Here is a 21888-nt window from a genome sequence, read left to right as displayed (position 1 = left end):
GGTGGCAAAATCATGAGTGACAATCTGAAAATACAAGGCCTACGTTTGGTAGTTATGATGTCAAACAATGTCACGGGGCGGGCATGCTGCTGTGAAAGGGCTAACAGCTTCCAGCCGATGTGTGAAAAGGCGTGAGCCAAAAGGGAAGAGTTAGGGATAACAGGTTATTAGTCAGCGCTGCAACAAACGTCAGAGACGAGGATCCACGGAGAACGCTGTGTCCCATCCGGGCTGCCGTTACCGGTGCTGTGCTGCTCAACCGGGATGACTAACTCCGACCGATGTAAGTTGTTCATGATGGGGGGGGGGGGACTATTGAGGCTGATAACGCAGGCGGACAGCCCACATTCACGGGTAAATAACATGAACAAACGACAATAGCAGGGTTTGACGGGGTGAGGGCACCGTAACCACTGACTAACGTGGCTATTTTAGCGTAAACACATATAGACGTCGGTGTGACAAAACAAGTCAGCCGCTTTAAAAGGAGATACTTGTGCTAAAACAAGCGGCAGGGACCATGTGCTATCCACGGGCTTTGCTGCATGTGTGTGTGTAGCGTCCGTCGCCATGGAGACGCCGTTGCCTCTGACGCAAGGACGTATAAATTTGGTCTTTTTTGTTATGCCGCTTAGCAACCAGTTTCCGTGGCAACGAGCTCTGAGTGACAGACAGCAGCAACAGCAGCAGCAGCACACAATATGGCTTCCGGATTCTTTCTGCGCGGAGAACAGCGGCAGACAGCAGAGAAGAGAAACGAATGTTATTGTTGTTCCAGCGGCAGTTTTAACTCTTATGTGGTTTGTTGTAACGTGAGGATGTTACGATACAAGTTGTGAACTAAATTTTAGTGTTTTTTAGTGCCGCGAATCGTCGTCTGTGAAACGCATGCTCGCGTATGTGCATCCTGTTGTCTGTCGTCGTGTTTAATTTGTAAAGGTTAAACAAACTGACTTATATGCTGTCAACAACTTTTAGTTGTGCAACAAGCAGATCAGATTCTGTGTGTGTTTAAGTATCTATCTGATATTTTGCAGGAAATTCTGCAAAGCTATTATTCACTCCACTTTTTTTCCATTATTTTTTTTTACATATAACCATAAATAAAACCACAGGTAACCGTTCAATCACGAATAGAAGTGTGTATTTGAAGTGGATCAGTCTGTATTCTGCCTGCTCATGGCCATTGTTATGTTTACATTTCTCTCAGGACTGTTTTGGTCATGGAGAGTTTGTTTGTTTACAGCTTGTGGTGGTCTAGACACCAGCCAAGCCAGGTGAAGAAGAAAAAAACCAAGCCGTGTTGTCTAATGTCCCTGATGTGCTTTGTTTTGCTTTGCCCCTGTCTCTTAGTGTATTTTCGGGAAGCCACTAACTTTCACTGTGCTCATGAGGCCAGCCCCTGTTTCCTCTTGGAAGGCGGGCGTGTTTGCCTGGTCTGGCCCAAAATATTTGTTACCAGGCAACGGGTAGGCCTGTCCCACTTGAGAATGGTGTTGTTTACACCCCCTTCTGGCTTCATATCCCAACAACATTGCATAACTCTCACAGGCTTTCTCTAACCTCAACCGAGAGAAATTTGATCAGGCCTCAGTCTGCAACCAACCAAATTGTCTCATGCAGTAGTTTCTCTCTCAGCCACTCAGCAGTTTCCTGCAGTTTCTTTGCTGTATTCACTCACTCTCACTCCGAAGCACTGAAACTGAGAGAAGGAGTGTTTATGAAACCAGCTCTCAGGGCAGCCTTTGGCTAAAAAGCTCTGAGACTCATTGCTCCATGATCTGTCAGCTGGGGGTTCAGGTCTAAATCCAAGGCCTTCCTGCATCCCTATGTAAACATGTCTTGTGTATACTGCATTAACCACGATGAAATTAAAAAGTGAAACACTGAGTTTATTAGTATTTCATTTGAGATTAATCCTTAAACTTTTGAACTAGGTGCACATGTCCATCTCTTCTTTAAACTTTATTGTTTTAATTTCACTTTAATTTTAATTCAAAAGACAAATCTTAAATCCTTGGATTATCTTCTGGACACATGTCAACACATACCAAACAAATGGCAGTTTCTGCAGTCACAGTTTGCTGTGTAATGTTAGATTACCTTCCACTGTTACGGGACGCACACCTGTGACCTCACATGCCCTCAGCTGTAGTACAGGTGCAGTACAGGTTTGTGCTGTTCTTGCCTAAAACCATAAAGTGCTGGTCACAAACTATTCTCCCTTTTGTTGTGAGAGCCATCAGGAAGCAGATTACCTACATTCTAACCTCTACCGTCCTCTGGCCGTCTGTAGTATTGCATAGTGTTGTTTAGACAGGGAATTCTTGTGTCTTTTCCACTCGGGTTTATGGTATCTGCCTGCATAGTCCCTTCCTGATCTCATCGTTAGAAGAGTTAAAGTCCACATCCCATTGCACTAAGGGTGTCCATTGTCTCACAGAGCTGACATAAAGTTATAATGACCTAAAATGGACATACTACACAAGTTATTGATTTCCCAAGTATCAGCCCACAGGATTCCAGAAAAAAAGGGGATGACTTGAAAAAACCCCACGACCCCTTCAACATCTGTGAGTGTAAAGAGCTGAGCCATTATTTGAATTTGCGACTTTCCAGTCTTTCTGGTTCCCTTTCTTCAGACCTCGGCTCGTCTGTTTATCTTATAATGTAGTTGTGTTTACACGGTGTAATCCTTGTGGTTCTCCTGTTAAGCAATGAGCCTGTGTGTTTACACCATCCCACATGGCAGGACACGCACACAGCAATAATTTAGAGTAATATGTGAAGAAGGTAAAACATTCAGCTGTGCATGCGTCATAGGCTTGGTTGCAATCTCTTCTCAGACAAAAAGAAAAAGAAAACGTAACGTCATGTTAGCAGAGCTCTATCAGACCTTATAGTTTCAGGTAAGTTAGGCTGTGGCTCTTGTAAATAGGCTCTTTGCAGTACTCGATGAAGCACAATTAAAAAAGGTACTTGACAGCTTTGTATGAGAGAGACAGTAGTAGCAGAAAATCAAGATCATATTCAGTACGTTATTCTGCCTGTATGCTATAATCCAGAAGACTAACCTTAACAATGTTTTTTTAGTGTTGCAATAAATTACAGGGAGATTATTGTTTCATCTATAAAACAAAACGCTGGCAGCGTCAGAACAAACGGTGTTCTTTTTCTTAAACTGCAGCCATAAACGTCAGCACTGAGTTGCAGAAAGAAAGAGTGGATAGCTCTATTGTATCATGCACTGCATGGGTGTCAGATGCCTAAAGTTAAATGCAATCAGTGGGTTTCAGTATTCCACAGTTCTCTGTGACTCAGACACAAGCAGCGCGTCAATCCTAGCCTACTTTCAGCAGGCTCGCTGCCAGTCAGAGGGGCAGAGGGCCAGAAAGCAGGAAGAACAAGAGCAAGACGGTGAGGGAGGATGAGGTTAGATCAGTTCACTGTAATATACGTTTGAATTCTAAGAATTTGCAGTTTTAACACATCATTCACCATTTATTTCAATTAGCAGACTTTTCAGTTCGTCATAGTAGGAGAAGCCCAGATGTTACGAGTATCATCACAGATGGCTCTGTTCTTCTCCCATCTCATTAAGCCATTACTGTGTGACAGTGAGCATACTGCCTGCAGTGTGTTACCACAACACTGCAGCCCCTTTCACACTGTACATAAAACCCACTAACATCTGGCTGCTTAGGATAACATCTGCATGTACTCTCACAACAAATGATTCCTCAGCAGCACCAGATTTTGTTTTTTATATTATGTTTGATAATTGTGGACATCACACATCATTCCTAAACTTCTGGGCTAGTACTCAAAGCCCACGTGCAGCTTTGTCATGTGTTGTGATGAGTTATAGGGATAAAGTTAGACAGATTACGTGAATTGTGGTCATCTGAATAATGCATGGTGGGACTCATCACCCTGGTAATCCAGAAAATCGGGGGAGAAACTGGCATCAAGTATTTTGGGTAAAGTTTGAACAAACCATAATCTTGTCCTCCTGTTTATGACTTATCCTTGGTGAAGTGCTATGACATGCTCCTCTCTCTCAATCAGTATATACTTAAACTCTTGGACTAAACAACTTCAACAGAAATGGACAGAATTTCTACCAACCTTAGCCACTCTCACACTGTGGCACAATGCTGGCATTTGTGTCAAAAACACCTGTATAAATGCACCTGTGTAGGTGTAAAAGAGATGTACGGAAGCAGCTTAAATTAAAGCAGACACCATCATTTTACATCACATGGCAGCTTTATGGGTGCTAAAACACAGGCGTCGGTTCAGTGCTGTTTTTTTCACCATGCTGATCACCACAGACACTCCAGGTTGTGATAACAAACAGGACTTATTAGGACAGTTTTGACTCTTTTCATACATTTTGAGTATCCCATGACACATAAAGTCAAACTGCCTGGTAAAAACAAAAACTTTCAAATGACAGATTTGTTTTCAGTTCATATTTGCAGGGGTTTATATCCCGTAAGTAAGGGCATTTACTTATTTTGTATTGTTTTTCTTTTAATTCAAGTATACATACTGCATCTTCTGTATTATTGCCTCTCGTTCTGTTTGCTTGTTTCTATCCATAAAGCTTTTGTTCCAACCTTTTTTCCTCTGCCCCCCCCCCCCCCCCCCCCCGCCCTCCCCACGTCTTCTCTCCTCCTTACATAAGGACTGCCCTATTTTTTTTCAGGGACCAGTAAGAGGTAGAAATAAAGGGAGTGAGTGGGTGAGGAAGAGGGAATGGTACAGGGTGGGATCCAATGAAGAGAGAGAGAGAGAGAGAGAGAGAGAGAGATGATATGGGGGCAGAAGAGAGGACTGTGTGTACACTGCACACGTCAGGAAGACACAAACCTGCATGTGTCCCTGTCGTCTTCCTCACCTCACTGGCCTTGTCTGCCCACACACGGCTCCTCACCGTACCCCCTCTTCTCCTTTGTGCACGCTCCCTCCCCTCCCTAGCTCACCCCTTTGCTCCGCAGTTTTCAGGAGTACATCCGCTCACTCACCAGTTGAATTCATTGTTTGCAACCTTTGATATCACCTTCCTTCCCTCTGAAAGATTAATTGAGACCTCTGCCTCCTCTTCATCACCCACCACCTGTGTTACACCTCAGCTCATTTTCTGTCACTGCATGTCATCACAGAGAAATCATCTGAGGACATACAGTTACTGAGCAGAGGTCTGGGGTTTGAGCTCTACATGCTGTCATCAGCGTTTCTCACAGAAAATCACACCCAACACAGGAACATATTGATCATTAGAGCTCAGGTTAGTGGAGGTATCCCAGCTATGACTTGAATGCTGATATATTGTCAGCCAGCCAACATTTTTATATAAACTGTGTAAATGATTACGAGGTGCTTGAAACCACATGCGCGTATAATAAGCACACAAACAACACAGTGGTGACATGGTATTTGAGTCATGAATAGAACGTGTTTTTCTGCCACAGGGCATTTGAGTAACGCAGGCGTAAACGACTGACGAAAGCAGTTTGGTGTTTAGTTTGCACATTCTTCTCCTCTGCACATGTAAACTGCACTCCTGTCCCAGTTCAGTGTACTTTTTGTCATTACACACATTTTATTCTATTTATGACCTGTGAGATGAAACAATTTACATTTTTCATTCATCATGCTGTATCCTTTGGCACTATATTGATCAGAATAAATTATAATATCTGCAAAGTGTGTGCAGAAAATATTAAATCAGTTTTAAGTTCTTTTATATCTTTCAATATACAAGCCAAGGTGATGACAGAATATCAATGTGTAATGTTACGTTCCCTGGTTAGTCCAGTGGATGAGGGGAAGCAACAATACTGTTACCCAGAAACAGTGACTGTTGCTTTCAGGTATCTGAATATAGTTTCTTAGTATACAGCTGGAGACACAATTATTAGCCTGTAAATGAAAATCTATGTTCTTTTATTTCCCCTAAGAAAGCCAACCAAAAACTACCAGTGTAAATATCATCAGGCCCCATAAGAACTGTCCTCTTTGTTCAGCAATAGTACAAACCATTATGATGCAATGATATGCTTTAGGTGAGTGACCCTGTAAGCACTTGATATGCATTTAAAAGTGAGGATGGGTATCTTGCAGCATACACACAGTACAACAAGTAACATTTGGCTTTGATACATCGTGACAAAAGTGACACACAAGTTTAGACTTGATAAAAAAAGGTTGTTAATGCTTACAAGGCCAGAGAAGGATACACACGTTTACCAAATTGCTTCCATGTTTCAAGAACTGGCGATAGAGGCATTAAAAAAAGTTCAGGAGAGTCCACATTTTGAAAAAAAAAAACTAGTGAGAGATGTGTTTAAAGACCTGAGAACAACTGCCAAGACACTCGATTTAGCCAGGTCTGGAACTGAAGTGTCAGACCTGAGAGGCACTGCACAGCAATGGACTGCCAGGTCGCAGACCAAGAAAAACTCACACCTCCAAGCCAGACTGATGCATGCTAGGGACAACCTGAAACTGGAGGCATGTCATATGGTCAGATGACACAAAGGTGCTGGAGAGGCTCAAAGAACACAGTTCCTACAATTAAACAGTGGCGATCTTCTCAGGGTGAAAGGAATCCTGAAGAAATGGCTCGTTAAAAACTGCACCAAGTGACTCAAACTGTTATCAAACCAAAAGAACAGACTAATAGTGTCAGGGGTCTCATAATTTCTGTTGTTTTTAAGTGTTGGGAAAGCTTGAGTTCTTTTCTGTGTCCACACAGAATCATAAAAATCATTCTTACAGTTGTGATCTGCAAAAGCAGACAGATAAAAAATCTCAAGTTTATTCACGACAACAAGAAGTGAAAGGATGAATAAAGGGTAACACTTTGCCACCATCATCGACAGCAATAATGAAGTGGAGGAAAATAAATAGCAACAACAGGATGAGGAACAGAGAGCATTGTGAAGAGGAGAAGTGCATAAAGTTGATGCAAATGCCGCTCTTTGCATCTCAAATTATCAGCCATCAGTCTTCACGACTTGTAAATAAACAGGCACAATAAATACACCCTGTGTTCCGTGCCAAGACACACTCACATCTTAAAATACCCCAGCTCTGACGACTGAGATAGTACTGCTCATCAAATTTATGCGTGAGCGAGCCCAGGCTAAATTTGCAGCCAGGGAGCCAACTTACGCAATCCTCCTTGGTCTCCCTCCTGTCTATACAACGGCTGAAAATCCTCACAGTTCTCAAACCATCCCATATCCCACCCACACACTATACACTACAACTTCGGCACTATTCCTGTACCAGCCCCCGCCGCTGTGGCACAAAAATACCAGCACCTCCAAGAACAGACGCCAAGCCTGTCAGAGCATCATCACATCCCACAGGACAGCTGGGGGGGAAGGAGGAGGAGGGCGAGAAGAGAGGACGGAGAGGAGAGCAGGTGGAGGGATGAGCACAGCTGCTGTCAAGAGAGAAGAATCAACAGAGAAAATACAGATTGTGGGACATGGTTTTATCCTGGTAGATCAGCAGCAAACTGTGTCTCTTTGTTTTGATCTGATGGTGCCTGACTGCTGCTCCTCTCAGGAAGTGCGTTTCATTATATGACAATATTTACAAGGACCATCAATCATAATGGCTGTCAGTCATTCTGCAACTACTGCTGACGATCAAAGTATAATATATTATATTAAATATCCAATTACTTTTTTACACACAAATTAATTTAATATCATGTTAACACTATATTCACTATATTCAGTGTTCAAACTTTTATTTTTACATGATTGCTTTATCTGCTACGTATCTATTTTATTGATTGAGCTGATGAATAACAATATATAACAATATATATAATAATAATATAATAATAATATAACAATAATAATATAGTTACAAATATTCACAATTCTCATCTTTTCATAGTAAAATCTACTTTTTTGTGCAAGTGAAGAAATTCAAGGTTAGAGACTGAACGTAAGATTGTTTTTATTGATTTATTTTTAGCTGTTAGCAGAGCTTCAGTGTTAGTTAGGTCTCATCTCATTATATGAAACAGTCATTCAGTGTAGTCTCTTGTTCCATACACACCAGACACATGCACATTTACACAGATCAGCTTCTTCGTGCTTTAAGTTGCAATAGTCCACATTAGGAGGTACGAGGGGGTTTGTAGATGGTTCCTAAGAGTGACGGGTTTGTGTCAATTTTTGTCACTTTCATTTTGTTTTTCCAGTCATGGTTGAGATTAGATATTAAAACACAAATGGGTAATCTGTTAAAGGCAGGGTAAGGTTGTAGGCTGCCACGCTGACATCACAAAGTGATTTGTGTCAGCCTGCAGGAAACTATATTGTATCAAATTGCATCAATATTTCACAGAAGAAAAGTTTCACAACATTTCAAAACTACGTGACTATTAAACATAAAAGGATGAGACTGAGGACTGAGAACAGTTGCATAGATGCAAAATACAAAAGTTTATAACATTCATGCTCTCCAGAGGATGGTCCATCATGGCTGCACGACCATAAAATGGATCATTGTGTCTTAAAATTAAATGGCTAAAACATTTTTCATGACATGTAGTAGATCTTGTGCTTTTACAGTGCATCTCAAAAATCACAGAAACATATTTAATGCCTACAGCTCTAAATGTCACAGTTTTATTCTACAGACTGAAAATGTTAAAGGCAATAAATGTTTCATGTGTTATTGTTAAAGCGGAGCTCAAGACCCTGGAAACTTTCAAATTTGAGGTCAGATTTTGGATGTTGTACTTTGAACTTGGAAGTCGTGGTGTGTTTAAATTATTATCTGCCAACGTCATCAGATGACCATCACTTTGATTCATGAAAAAACTCAGACTATCCTCTGTCAGTTAGCATGTGTTAGCTAAATGCTAAAATAATGAGCATCATACCTGCTAAATGTCAACATGTTGCACATTAGCATCATTGTGCAAATGCAGCCCCACAGAACTGCTAGCATGGATGTTTCCTCTGAAAAAGAGAAGTAGATGGCGGAAGAGTGAGCACATCTGTTTGAGTCATTTAAGGCCAACAGATGGCTCATTTTAAGAGCTTTGTCCAGGCCGCAGGCGGACAAATAAGAGGACGAGGCAGAAGTGGAAAATTAAAGATGAAAATTATGAAGCAGTTAGGTTTGAAGACAAGCCCAGACTTTGAGAGGAATAACTAACATCACTCTCTGTGGGTGCTTCCTGTCTCCCTCCCTTCTCCCCTCCCTTCTTTTGTATCCTCCTCTCTCTATCACAGTGTAGATGGATGGTCGCCGAGGGCAACCTGTGTGTACTCACCTAACGATGAACAGGAAGTGGTGTGTGAGCAAAGGTGCTATTAATAGCAGCATGTGTAGAAAGGACATTTGCTCGCTCGCGGATGTGTGTGTGTGTGTGTGAGAGAGAGAGCACCTGTGTGTGTGTGTGTGTGTGTGAGCACCTGTGTGTGTGAGTGTATGTATGTGTGTGTAGAGAGGGAGAGCGAGGGAGAGAGAAAGCAACCAGCATGTAACAGGAGGAGGAGGAGGATGCAGATTGTGAGACTCAGACAGTTACTAGAGAGAACAGGAGGGGGGGAGAAAGAGTGAGGGATGGATGGAGGGAGTGAGGGAACGTAGTGGAGGAGGGGGCGAGTGTGTGTTGACGCTGTACGTGGCGTCAGCGCGATAAGAATAGAGATGGTGCGTGTAGCTGAGACATCACCCTCACACCCTCAGTGGGGCAGGCAGTACTCACTCTGAGTGCATGTGTGTGCACAGATATTTCCCAGGGTACGCTTATGTGTGCACAAATGAGTAAATTGTCGGGGGTTGTAGTGATTTAAATGTTTTTTTTTTCCCCCTCAGTTGTGTAATTGGTGTTATGTGTACCATTTCATTCAGTTTTTAGAAACACTTTCTTTTCTCATCTCAGATTAATTTTGAAATAATTACACTGGAGAACATGAACATCCCTTGAAGCAAATAGTAATATAGTAATATGAACTATATTTAGATTAGTAAAACAACCGTCTTGTTAATTAAGCTTAAGATAAAAGCAATGACACCTTTAAACCCTCATCTGTAATTATGAAATAGACTATATAGACTAGACTAGACTCAGTGGGTAGAAGGCTTCACTAGCAGAACACATGAAGAATAAAACAATGACTAAATTCCCTGGAAGGCACATAATAGAAGAGGAGTTTCAAAATACATTTCATGTATGTTGACTCTTATTATTTAACTGGTGGCTCATTTGGATCCATGTGGAGATGCTCCTCATGAAGCCTCTTCACAGTGTCAGAAACTGAAGCAGCCACTGTGCAGAGATAACAGACGGACACATCAGAGAGACGGACATCCATCAGCCGTGGGTCAGTTTACGAACAGCATTATTTGTACAGATACTCACAGCATTGATTCCTCTGTCTTTCACCTCCTGGTTGGTCTCCGATTCAAACAGAGCTGAGCAGAGAGGAGGGGAAGTATACTGTGAGTATATCATAAGATAAATACAGAGCTTATGGAGGTGTTATCAGAACAACTTCTGTACAATTAACATGTTTTTCTGGCAGACAAATGATGCTAAAATAAGCCAGCGACAGGCATTTTGTCATTGTTTCCGCCCTTTGCTGCAGATTGTGGATCTGATTGTTTTTCTCTCTCCAGTGGTTTTCAGAGAATGACGCACTTGATCTGTCTCCATACATAGATGTTGTCACATGCAGTTATTATGTTGTTAATGCTGATGCAGTGGTGGTGTATAGGCAGCGTTTCACTGTTGGTTGCAGGGTAAGACTGGTACTAGTCAACTTACAGGATAAATAGGAGGGAAAACTAGGAAAGATAAAGGCTTATTTAAAATGCAGCCATTTCTGGAGCTTTTGTAATGTTTCCTTTTATGTGATAATTTAGATTGTTGACTGTATTTTCTAGTTTTACAGCATTTTGGACATAGTTTAAAAAAATTAAACATCTCTTTTTAGAGTGTTTCATAATGTGGAGAGGCTGGCAAACACATTAATTTGATCAACATATCTGCAAACGAGCCTCAATGTAAACATGCCAGAATTAGCACAATAGCTATTTGTTGTCCTAAGGCAGGTACCCTAAAACAATCAGAGATTATAACATGTGTGTGTGTGTGTGTGTGTATGTATGTGTGTGTGTGTGTGTTACCAAAAAGCTTGCGCAGCCTGGCGATACATGACACGAAGCCTTTGAAGGGCAGTTGCAGCTCTTTGGAAGCAAAGCGCTCACAGAGCAGCTGAACTACCTTGTTATCGCACTGCATTCCTGGGAAACACAGGGGTGAACAAAGGTGTGAAGTCAAACAGTGGCAACCATCTGTGTGTGTGTGTGTGTGCATGCATGCATACCAACAGCTTGTAGTGCTGTGTCAAGTTCAAAGGGGCTCATGGTTCCAGAAGAGTCCTCATCAAACTGAAAGAACATGGCCTGAAAAAGAAAGCATCAGTGACAGGACTTTTTCTGTCTATGACACACACACGCACACACACACACAGGCTGAAGCTGTACCTGCAGGTTGCGCAGAGTGGACAGTAGAGTTTCTGCTTGGTCACGACTCAGAGTGCAGCGCCCTTTAGTCTGCCGGCAGAGTTAAGGACATCTCACCATGACAGAAGGCAGAGAAATGAAGTTATGAGGAAACAGAGTGAAAGTGAACAGCAGGGCGGCGCTGTGACTCAGCCAGAGGAGCACGGTTCAAATCCCTTTGTCAGCATGCATCTGCCCTAAGGAAGTGCCAAATTAGCAAAGGTCAGTCTTGTTTTTAACAGCGGCAGGTGCACTAAACAACGCATAAAACAGACGTAGTGAACTACAAGCAGGCTGTAGTGTGAGTGATATCACAGAGTACTATGAGGACAGAAGGATACATCCTCTACAAAGATGAGCTGTCTGCACGTCTCCAGTGGCAGGTGGTAATCTTTCACAAGAACTGTGATTTAGAGTAGAAAAAAAGACACAAATTGATGCAGTGAATAAAAAGAAATTGGATTTAGTTGAGGAAAGGTGAAGCTGAGGACAAGTGCTGTCACGTTATTAAGAAGCCAAGTTCAATTTGCTTTATCTGAGTGCTGCTATGAGCCCCTGTCTAGACGGGTGACCTCTGTGGCTCCATTAGTCCTACATATGGAGTGTGTTGCTGCTTTGTTGCCATCTAGTGGCCACTGCTGCCGTTACGCTGGCAGACAGGTGAAAAGGTGAATTTCTAACCTGAGTTGAAGAGCTTCATGAGCTCTTTGGCGTTCAGCCTGTCATCCTGAGGAGGACACCGAAGAAAAGGGTTCATTAAAAATACATTTATATTCATTTATAGCTGATGTGTGTAAAAACTCTTACAGGGCCAGCATCCTCCTCAAAGGTCTTTTGAACTCTCACTTTATCCTCCGGGGCGACAGGAGTCGCCATAACCTGACATATAAACACATAAACATACTACAGGGTTCTACAACTGGCTGATGTTTTGATGTCGACATGGCGTGAGGACTTACAGGGATGTAGACAGAATCACAGGGGAAGTCCTGACTCCTGGAATACAGAGAACAGGATTTACAACCCACTGACAGACACACACTCATAAGTCTTGATCTGATATTTCCGTCTTCTTTTCTCACCCCAAAGTGTTTCCAATCTTGGAGAAGATGCGGACAAAGAACTCTCCAGGCTGGTTGGGTCTATAGGTGGATGCCACGATGATGTAAGTACCTGGGTCCAGATGCAGCTTCCTCCACACAGCCCTGTAAGACAAAGGTAATATTGATCATAGAAAACAAATGACCAATAACTGTTAACGTTTCTTATTTTCGCACAGTAACTGTCAGCATGGTTTCTAAGGGCGTCTTTAGGATATGTACTTGGCTTGTTTATCCTGTGGGCCTCTTTAGGGCCACATACAGAATACAGTGTAGCCACATTTGCTCTTTTACATGTGGGTCACTAGAGGCTCACATTTATTTCATCAGGGCCAGATGAAGGCCAGACGTGGGCTACATTCACTTACTTCTCATGATGGTTTCATACCTCTGAGCTTTGTATTTCCCTGAACGACCCACGGGACTATTTTGCATGAAGAAGTTGCGTGTCAGACAACCACCCTGCAGCTATATGGAGAGAAAACTGTTTTAATTGATTGTTGAGAATATCAGATTGATTTATAAATACTTACCTCAGGAGGAATCTGTAAAAAAAAAAAGAAGAAGCAGATGAGTTTATTAAGAAACAGAACAAGTGTGCTCTGGCAGTCACGCTGAATAAAGAGCTTCTCACCCTGTAGATGTGGAAAGCGCTGTAGAGGAAGTTGGTTTTATCCTGCTGCCGACGGTTTTTCTGCAGCACCTCCACCAGCACAGTGCACTGTTTAGCCTTCTGCTTCTGTTTCTCTGCTCTCTTCTTCTCCTTGGGGGTCAGGACCTCCTCATCCTCAACACCATCCTCATCACCGTCATCCCCACCATCATCGTCATCATCATCATCGGACACATTACCTTCATCCTTCTCACTGAGAACCAGCTGGAACTGAGGATTCTTAAAGAATGTCTCTGAGGAAAGAGCAGCACAGTGTAACAACAGACGCCTCCAGGCTGGAAGCTTAGTCAAATATAAAGTCATAAACATACTGTTGAATTTGCGGCCACCACCGGCCGAGCTCCCGGGTACCCAGGATCCTTCGTACTCGCTGATGGTCCAGGTGGACTGGGTGGCCGGTGTGTTTTCCTCCACCAGATTGTCAGGGTTGACGCTGCACAGCTCCACCACGTGAAAGAGTTTGCTGAAGTCGTCAGCACTGATCCTAAAAGAGATGATAAGTTACACCTGAGCTCTTCGTGTGAAAGGATAAGCTTTAGTTTTACATTTCATACCAGAAGTCTCCATCTTCTTTTGATTTCAGTTTGATCCTTTCCTTCTGGTCCACCTCATTCCACTCTTTACCACTGCGCCCACACACACAAAGAGAAGCTTAACACACAGTATGAGTGCGTGTCTGTCAACACAAACAGGAATCTGTCCCCTCACGTGTCACTCCAGGGTCCGCGATATTCCACAAAGCCCCAGGGGTTCCTCAGCCTCAGCAACAACACCTCAGCTGCTGCTTTTTTCACCTGAAATGTAGACAATCATAGAAAATGATCACCGTATTCTGAAAGTAACACTCAATTAAAACAAGATGGCTTCACAAAATTTTACAATGACATGTGATGTAAATAGATTATATTATTCGATCAGTTTTATAACATAAAAATACTATAAATGACACGAGGTAATCTATATTTAAATTATGCTATTAGGGTGTATTAATTAGGAGCAAGTAGAAATAGATAAATCTAGATTAAATAAATAAAACTAGATTCGATTAGATTAGATTCAAAATACAATAAATAACAATAAATAACATGAGATAACTTTACATAAATTAATTCTTAGGTTGACTACATTTGATTAAAGTGTAATGTCTGTTGTAAAATATATCAGAATACAGCAACTCTAGTTTAATTTATATGAAATAAGACATGAACCTAAGATTAAATAAATAAGAAAAACATAAGTCACATTTCTTTCATTATTAATAACATGGAGTGTGATGACAGGTAAAGTGAGTCTTTGCAGAGATACCGATAATAATAAAAGTTCATCCATAATATTGATTAACCAAAGGAAAAGTGCAGCTTGATGAGAGCTGTCAGTAGTCTCCAGTCTGCTCTTTCTGTGTCATACTGGCCTTGTCAGTTTCTGTGATGGCGTAAGCATGGCCCTTTATTAGCCCATCTCCTGTCACCTGACCAACCTCTCGGGAGTTGTTGGCCTGTGAAGACAAAAAACTGGCAAAGTTCCAGTGAGTGTGTAACTTCCCTATGTGCAGTCTGCACTGTTTTTGGTTTTGGGTGCAGGTACCTGGATGAAGCAGCTGAGCAAGGTGCCTCGGGACAGAGCAGCCGTCAGAGACCTCCAGAGGACCTGAGGGGTCCGAGATGAGACCAGCAGCGAGCGCGCTATGCCTCCCGTGAAATCCTCCATCGCCTCGGAAATGTTCCCACCCTTCAGGCTTCCATAGGTTCCAACTACCCTACAAACGTGAGAGGTACGAAATTCATCTCCCAGGTCGGTGTGTTCTTGTCAAATTGTAACACAGACACAGGGAAAAAAAAGAAGAGTGGGAGATCTCAGACATTACAACCCAGAAACATATGCTGGTAGTGGCAACTGACTTGGCGTAGGCCTTCTCCACCAGGGCGCTCCAAAACTCGTTGCGGGTGTGAGAGTAGCTGAAGAGCAGACGGCCTTCGCGTACTGGCAGCCTGTCATCCACAACCACCTCCACCCACTCACCATACTGCCAGAACTGCACAGTGGGAGAGAGAGACGGCAACAGGAAGAGGGAAATGGTGAGAAGAGATGAGGAATGAGTCAGGAGGAAATATAATGAGGAGGAAGGAACCGGAGAGCCTGAACTTTATAGCCTCAGTCTTTTACTGAAAGCAACAAAAAAATTGCATTTTGAAGCCATTTTGATGTTACACTTGTAACTGGCTCTCTGAAAGCCTGTTCTGGCACTGTGTAAGCCAGCTTTAAGAAGAAGCTGTCTCAGTGCTCCTAGTGTGTGGACACTGAGGCAGAGGTGAAGAGGCCCAATTGGACAGTGCTAACCACTGCACCACCATCAAAACAACCCCAACGGAATCACGGTGTGAAAACGGGAGCAATAAATACATACAGACGTGAATACCCTTCACACTCATCAGCAAACACCAGCTGATTTACACATCAGACTGTTTTGGCCACCTGATGAATGTATGTGCAGCAGCACACCAACTGCTGTGTAACCAGTTCATATTAGGGGACCAGTATGTAGGATTTCGGGACATCTAGTGGTGAGGTTGTAAATTGCAGCCAATTAAACTTCTTTCCAAGTGTGTTTTTTCTTCCTCATTGCATTTGCAATTGCATTGATAGTTAATTAATCTAATATACTATAGCTGTCACTCATCGTTGCCATCATTTAAAACATACAGTTTGATATAAGAAATCACGACGAAATGTGTAAATTATTATTAAATATTTTACATTTGGAAATCAAGTATTTGGGGATTGTTAAAATAAATTAATTTTAGTCTGTTAACACTACTGTTATTATTGTTATAATTATTCCTGCACACTGTATCATTAAATTATACTGTTTACATGGGTTATGTAGTTGAATTTGTTGCTATCTGATGAAAATAAACATGCTTAATTTATATTTCCTTGTGTTTCATGCATTTTTTTAACTTGTCCTGCGATGCAGTTTTACATCTGATACTATAGATAAGCACTATAGATGAAAGTATCTTCAAACATGTGCAGGCAAAACAAAAGATAAAAAAATGTGCTTTTAAATTTGAATTAAACAAACAGGCTGTTAACTGGTCATACCTCCGGGTGTGTACTGCTGACAGGAGGTAGACAACAGCAGCTGAGAGCAGGCCTGCACTGGTCTTTGGTTGCTGCAGCTGTGTGTGTGTGTGTGTGTGTCCCAGGGGTTGTTGCTACCTGCATGTCTGGACTGCTCTCCCATCACCCTGACAGGGCAAAATGAGTTTCCAGTCCTTCCGTCCTGCTTGTTCGGTCACGCCACATTCTCCCTAACAACCTCTGAAGGTCCAAAGCTCCGAGGCAAAAACAAAAAAAAAATCCCTGACACGTCTGTTTGCTTTCACAAGATTAATATGTCTAATCAGATGATATTTTATGGATCTGTGCAGATCAGAACCAGTGAATGATGAGCTCTATAAATTGGAGTCGACACATCTGATGAGGTGGTAAAAATGTGGCTTTATGTTTGTCTCTTTCTCACACGTGAGGCCATCAGGCAGCGATGACTCAAGGATGAGTAGATACTTGTTTGATCCAGCTGCTTTCATTAGATATCAGAGCGGTGGCGTCACAGCTAAATGAGCAGACAGCTACTGAAAAATGATCCAAAAGGAAGGAGCCATATCAGATAAAATATAAATGACTTCAGGGAGTCTGTTCTCTCTTACATGAAACAAACAAGTGTGAATTAGTGTATAAATCATCTTAATCATTTAAATCGGGACTAGCTTTTTCAGGCACAAAGGGACAACATAGAACTCATACATGGACTTATTAACTAGGCTTTGACATCACCCCTATACCCCTATATATCTGAAACACCTGCTCTCAGGTTTGTGATCATTTGGGTAAACAGACATTAAAACAGGAGGCCTGTAAAGACTTCAGTGGACATACACAAAGAGCTGAGATCTGACTGGTGTGTGACGGGCCTGATGGCTGAAGTGTGGAAATGAAATAGAAGTTTGGGGATGTAGACCTAGAAAGAAGTGACCTTACATCTATAGCCAGCTTCTTACCTCTGAGTCCCAGTGTTACATTAGCCTACATAATGCTGCATGTTTTTACATTGTTAAAATGAGACCATATTAGTTTAGGTCTATAGTCTACTTACCCTGAAACGGAAAATCCCTGCATATAGCTCATCCAGGCTTTGGTTGGGCGGGACCACCTTGACAAACTGTGAGGGGTGCATGGTCAGACAGGACAGGGCGGCCAGCAGCCAACAGTTACCTGAAAGACACACACGTTAATGATCAAGGACCACTCATTAACGGTGTTTTAGCCTCTTAACCTCTTGTGATTCATGTTATTTTGTTTGTAAGAAGCCACATTCCTGTCCAACAGCAAACATCTGTTGTGAGTTGTTTCTCTGGGGATGTTGCAGTAACAGTTAGTATCAGTGTAAATCATGGAAAACCCGTCCTGGGAGGCAGTATCAAATAAAAACACTAAGCTCAGACATAAGAAACAAGAACGACAAAGAGAAGGGGGAGGACGAGGAGGTATTGATCCGATTTCTTCTGCACATAACACGACCCATGAATCCAGAGGGCTGCCTGTTTCATTTTGTTTACCACAAATAGGAAACAGATGAAGGAGCAGGGCAGAAACATATTAACCGTTTCTCTTCGCCTCCTGCTGTGTGTTTGAAGTTGAGTCTGAGGGGATGCATGTCGCACACAAGTTCTTAACTCACTGCACCTAAAAACAGGATGTCTCAGCTCAGCTTTGGTACTGTGTGGATTTTTCTTGGAACTTGGAACAACATCTTGGAAAAGTTCCAGGATGTTGGTCTGGTGCCAGTTTAAGATCCGCTTTAAGCACAAAATCCCACAGTTTCAACACATCCTCTGGGAGATGAGCAGCAGTTTTGTTTTTCCTGTGTACTCACCGAGTTGGCCCTGACAGATATCAGTGGTCCCAATCGTGCCCTCCACAAACACGGCGTTGGGATAGATTTCCTACAGAAATGGAACAAAAAACGCTGTAAGTGTAATCACAGGACAATCACCAGAGATCATTTAGCAGCCATCTGTAGCTTTTGAAAGGGTTCAATATTTCCTTAAACCATTCAGAAGCAATGCATAGCCTGCTTTTCTTCACATTACATTGATAAAACAATACGTTTAAAAAGTGTTTGTAATGTTTTCTTCAGCCATCGTCCTCCTCTCTGCAGCAGTTCTTCAGGTCTGAGCCACACCTGGTTGGTCAGCTGCACATCTGTCTGCACTCACACTGGCTTCATATCAAACTTTTAGAGGGTTTAACTTGTCTAGAAGTCAGAAATGGCACAAACATGAATCGTTTAATGTCTGAATTAACTTATTGTGTAACCATTTTATCTGCAGAGCTCACCGATGATAACAAAACACACTAAAACATCTGGATTCAGACACACAGTGCTCAGACCTTGGGTCGCTTCCATTGAATCGCCTTTTTGGGATCCTTCTCTTCGGGAATTCCGATGGACTTCTGCTCAGCCACGAAGGTTGGATCAGAAAACAGCACCCCGGACTTCAGACACTGCTCCAGCAGAGTCTTGAAGTCCTGATCCCGAAACTTGATGGGGTTCTCGATGGAGCCCAGAGGTGCTTCGTTGTCGCTCGCCATGCTGTCAGTAAAGGTTTGATGTGCAGAAAAGGACAATTTATCAGATGCAGAAATGTGCGCAAACGCCCCTTAAATACTGGATACGCAGGAGCGCCTCCCAACCCGGAGAGGTGTGCAGAGCGCCTGGGGCCGTGAGGAGCTGGAGTCCGAGTAATCACTTGGTGCCAACAGCGGCTTTGATCCTCACAAATTACCGTCCATCATCACCACAATCCTGAGCGGGCAGAAAGAGTCAAGAAACACCGATAAGTACAGGCTGCAGTCCAAGTGAAGGGTGTTAAGGTCTTTCTCTGGTTTTAGTTTTTTCTTCTTCTTATGAGTCACTTCCAGGAAACTTCCCTGAAATCCGTCAGACACATTAAAAAAATCGCCTCCGATTTATTTCTGCAAAAACAAATTCCGGGGGAATAATATCTTTTTTTGCACGTTTGGAATTATTTATTTATGTTATCGTACATTTTGCACAAGCGGTCTGTCTGCCCCATAAACACTTAGAAACTTTGGTTTGGGTTGGTGACAGATCGTCGAGCTTCTGCAGTTCTCTAAAACCAGCGCTAGGTGGCGGTCTAATCCAGCCGAAGGCCGCAGACCAGTCATCCCTGCACCTCGTGTGTCACAGCGAACTGTGAGGATACCGAATAAAATCTATTTGGAGGCGCTTACAAAATATTCACATGTGAGATATCAGTCAGTAAAAGCTCCATATTAACTATATAATACACACATTACAGCGAGGAAACAGTTAATTCAAATGCTTTAATTCTGTGTAATTTTCACATTTAATCCAATGTTGGACACAGCATGTTATTTATTTTTTATTAAAATAAAACTTGCCTTGTTTATAATAATGTATATTGTCTACAGATTAACATGCATGATAATATATGTGTTTGATTTATTTATTAGGCCTTGTATGGTACATGTTATTTAACATAAACCAATTCTGGTTCCACTTTGTAATAAAGAATATTTCGAAGAGCAGAAAGGTCATTATTAAACAATGTATTGATGCTGTATTGAGCATGCTGTGTTTGTTAGGCTGTGGGAAAATTGCCCTCCACCTCCAGCAGGAGACTCACTTGTGTTGTTTTTTTTTAGCTCCCCGTTTCCTCAGATTGCTGTGAAGAAAGGGCCAAAAATAAAATCAGTCAGTGGTAATTAAAAACCTGTAACACACTGTAACACACAACCACTCTGTTAGAAACAGATTATACAGAGTAAGAGAGTTATATTCTAATGCTGGTATTGGTATTATATTTTCATTCATTATAAATATTGAAAACATTTCTACTAAAGCAGCAATTTTCAACTAAATCTGTAACTTTATATGACAGAATTTAACTGAAAAAAAGCTGAGAGGTCTAATTTACAACATGTTTCTGGGAAGTTGTGAACACGTCATTGTTATACCTCTTGTAATGAACTATTCATTGCTGCTGAGATACCATATGGAGCCTTGTAAACAGTTTTTGGATGGGGGTGCTTTGGCCTCCTTCTGTGTGGACCACTTGTGAACTGAAGTCTGGACTCAAATAATCTGAAGTGGACATCCAATTACCGTCACCCTCCTCCTCCTCCCTCTTGCCCTCTTGTGTCATGTCATTCACAAAGTTTAGGTGATATTCATCTCTAATAAACTGTTGTCCTGCAGTGTTCACTCCGGGCCTCTTCAGGCGTCTCCAGCCGTCACTCCATCACACGCCTGATTACACAGAAAACGTGAGACTGACCGGCACTAAACAAACAAGAAGAATAGCGACACAGATCCGCCTAATGGTCACCATTTAACTCCATTCATGGGCTCTCTATTATGTCCGTATGTTCTTTGAGGACAGGATTATAGGAAACCTCAGTGACAAAGGTCAGAGGGCTGAGCAGACACTCCCACACCTCCATGACCTGTTCTGATCCCACGACCCCGGCACCAGCAGCCCCTCAGCTCCTCTTACTCTCCCCACTGGTTAACCGGCTTTGTCCCGGCCCATTTTCTGCTCGCTCACTCACACACAGATCACACCAGGCTGAGCCAGACAGGAGATGGACAGAGGGGGAGAGGGGGTGTCTAATTATCACCAGAAGAGACCAATATGTTCAAAAAAAACATCTAATTTATTTCTCTTTTATTTGTGGTATGTCTGAGGACGTCCCCCTTCAAGGAGTTTCTGTATGAATAGTTTGTTAATAATCAGCCTGCAGCCGATTCTCAAGCAAGTATCAGTTTTCTGGTAGTAACTCTAACTTACACTGCATGTTTATATATTATATATATTTAATAATCTCAACAAACCTCAAAAGTATTGAGTAAACATTGTATCTCGTGTCACAGTGAGCTGTATTATTACTGTGATTGATGATAAATGGTATAAAATATGACAACACAGGAGCAAACCTACACTACAACAATAAAAGTGCAGAGACAGTGGTCTGAGTTCCACTATTTCTTGCCCATGTGTTGTGTTTTTTGTTAAAATACACAGGGAATTACTCGGCTTTACTTTAACACTAGATGTATCATTGTAAGTTATATTTCTTTGGCATTAATACATGTAAGTTCAGTGAGATAAGGTGTGGCTCTATGGACTCTTGTAGAACTATGCTCAGTCCTACTGATGCAAAGAAATAGGAAGGCAGAGTGAGAGGTGACACGTAAACACTTATGACCAGCTGACCGTGGACATTTGTTGCATGTGGAGACTCTGGTTCAGGCGGTTGGGAGCTGCCCCCAGGCCTGAAGGGAGCAAACACATGAAAGCATGTTCCCCCTCCTGACCTTACTGTGCATGCTATCACAGTAGCACATCTGACCCTCACACTGTGTGTGTGTGTGTGCAGGGAGGAGGAGGTCAGTTGGGCTGTATGCTTAAAATCCAGTTTTTCTGGTGTTTGTGGAAGGATGTCTCTCAG

The 21888-nt window shown here is 42.3% G+C and overlaps 1 protein-coding gene across 1 annotated transcript; it reads right to left on the bottom strand.

The window, feature by feature from the left end:
• Positions 1–8453: 8453 nt before the first annotated feature.
• capn12 (calpain 12) lies at positions 8454–19270 on the bottom strand. The gene is made up of 22 exons (XM_028419911.1): positions 18784–19270; positions 18266–18335; positions 17486–17604; positions 15228–15361; positions 14914–15085; positions 14741–14824; positions 14038–14123; positions 13884–13955; positions 13641–13813; positions 13291–13562; positions 13190–13201; positions 13045–13124; positions 12639–12761; positions 12516–12552; positions 12364–12435; positions 12238–12283; positions 11898–11959; positions 11539–11607; positions 11379–11457; positions 11179–11295; positions 10412–10464; positions 8454–10318 (listed from the first exon to the last, which is right to left on the bottom strand). Exons 1-22 carry the CDS (start codon positions 18982–18984, stop codon positions 10292–10294), a joined length of 2160 nt encoding a protein of 719 aa, XP_028275712.1. The 5' UTR covers positions 18985–19270; the 3' UTR covers positions 8454–10291.
• Positions 19271–21888: the final 2618 nt, after the last annotated feature.

This window comes from Parambassis ranga, chromosome 13 (genome assembly GCF_900634625.1).
Source record: "Parambassis ranga chromosome 13, fParRan2.1, whole genome shotgun sequence".
NCBI classification, from domain to species: Eukaryota; Metazoa; Chordata; class Actinopteri; family Ambassidae; genus Parambassis; species Parambassis ranga.
The sequence above is the reverse complement of the archived record's forward strand: the minus strand, read 5'-3'. Positions and strand labels throughout refer to the sequence as shown.

Bases quoted from the DNA above. Each gene is read 5' to 3' on its own strand.
- capn12 (XM_028419911.1), bottom strand. From the start codon at position 18,984: ATGGCGAGCGACAACGAAGCACCTCTGGGCTCCATCGAGAACCCCATC. The intron at 12,553-12,638 runs GTGAGAAAAGAA...TCTGTATTCCAG, and splicing joins AAGATTGGAAACACTTTGGG to GAGTCAGGACTTCCCCTGTG. The intron at 11,296-11,378 runs GTATGCATGCAT...TGTGTTTCCCAG, and splicing joins CACAGCACTACAAGCTGTTG to GAATGCAGTGCGATAACAAG.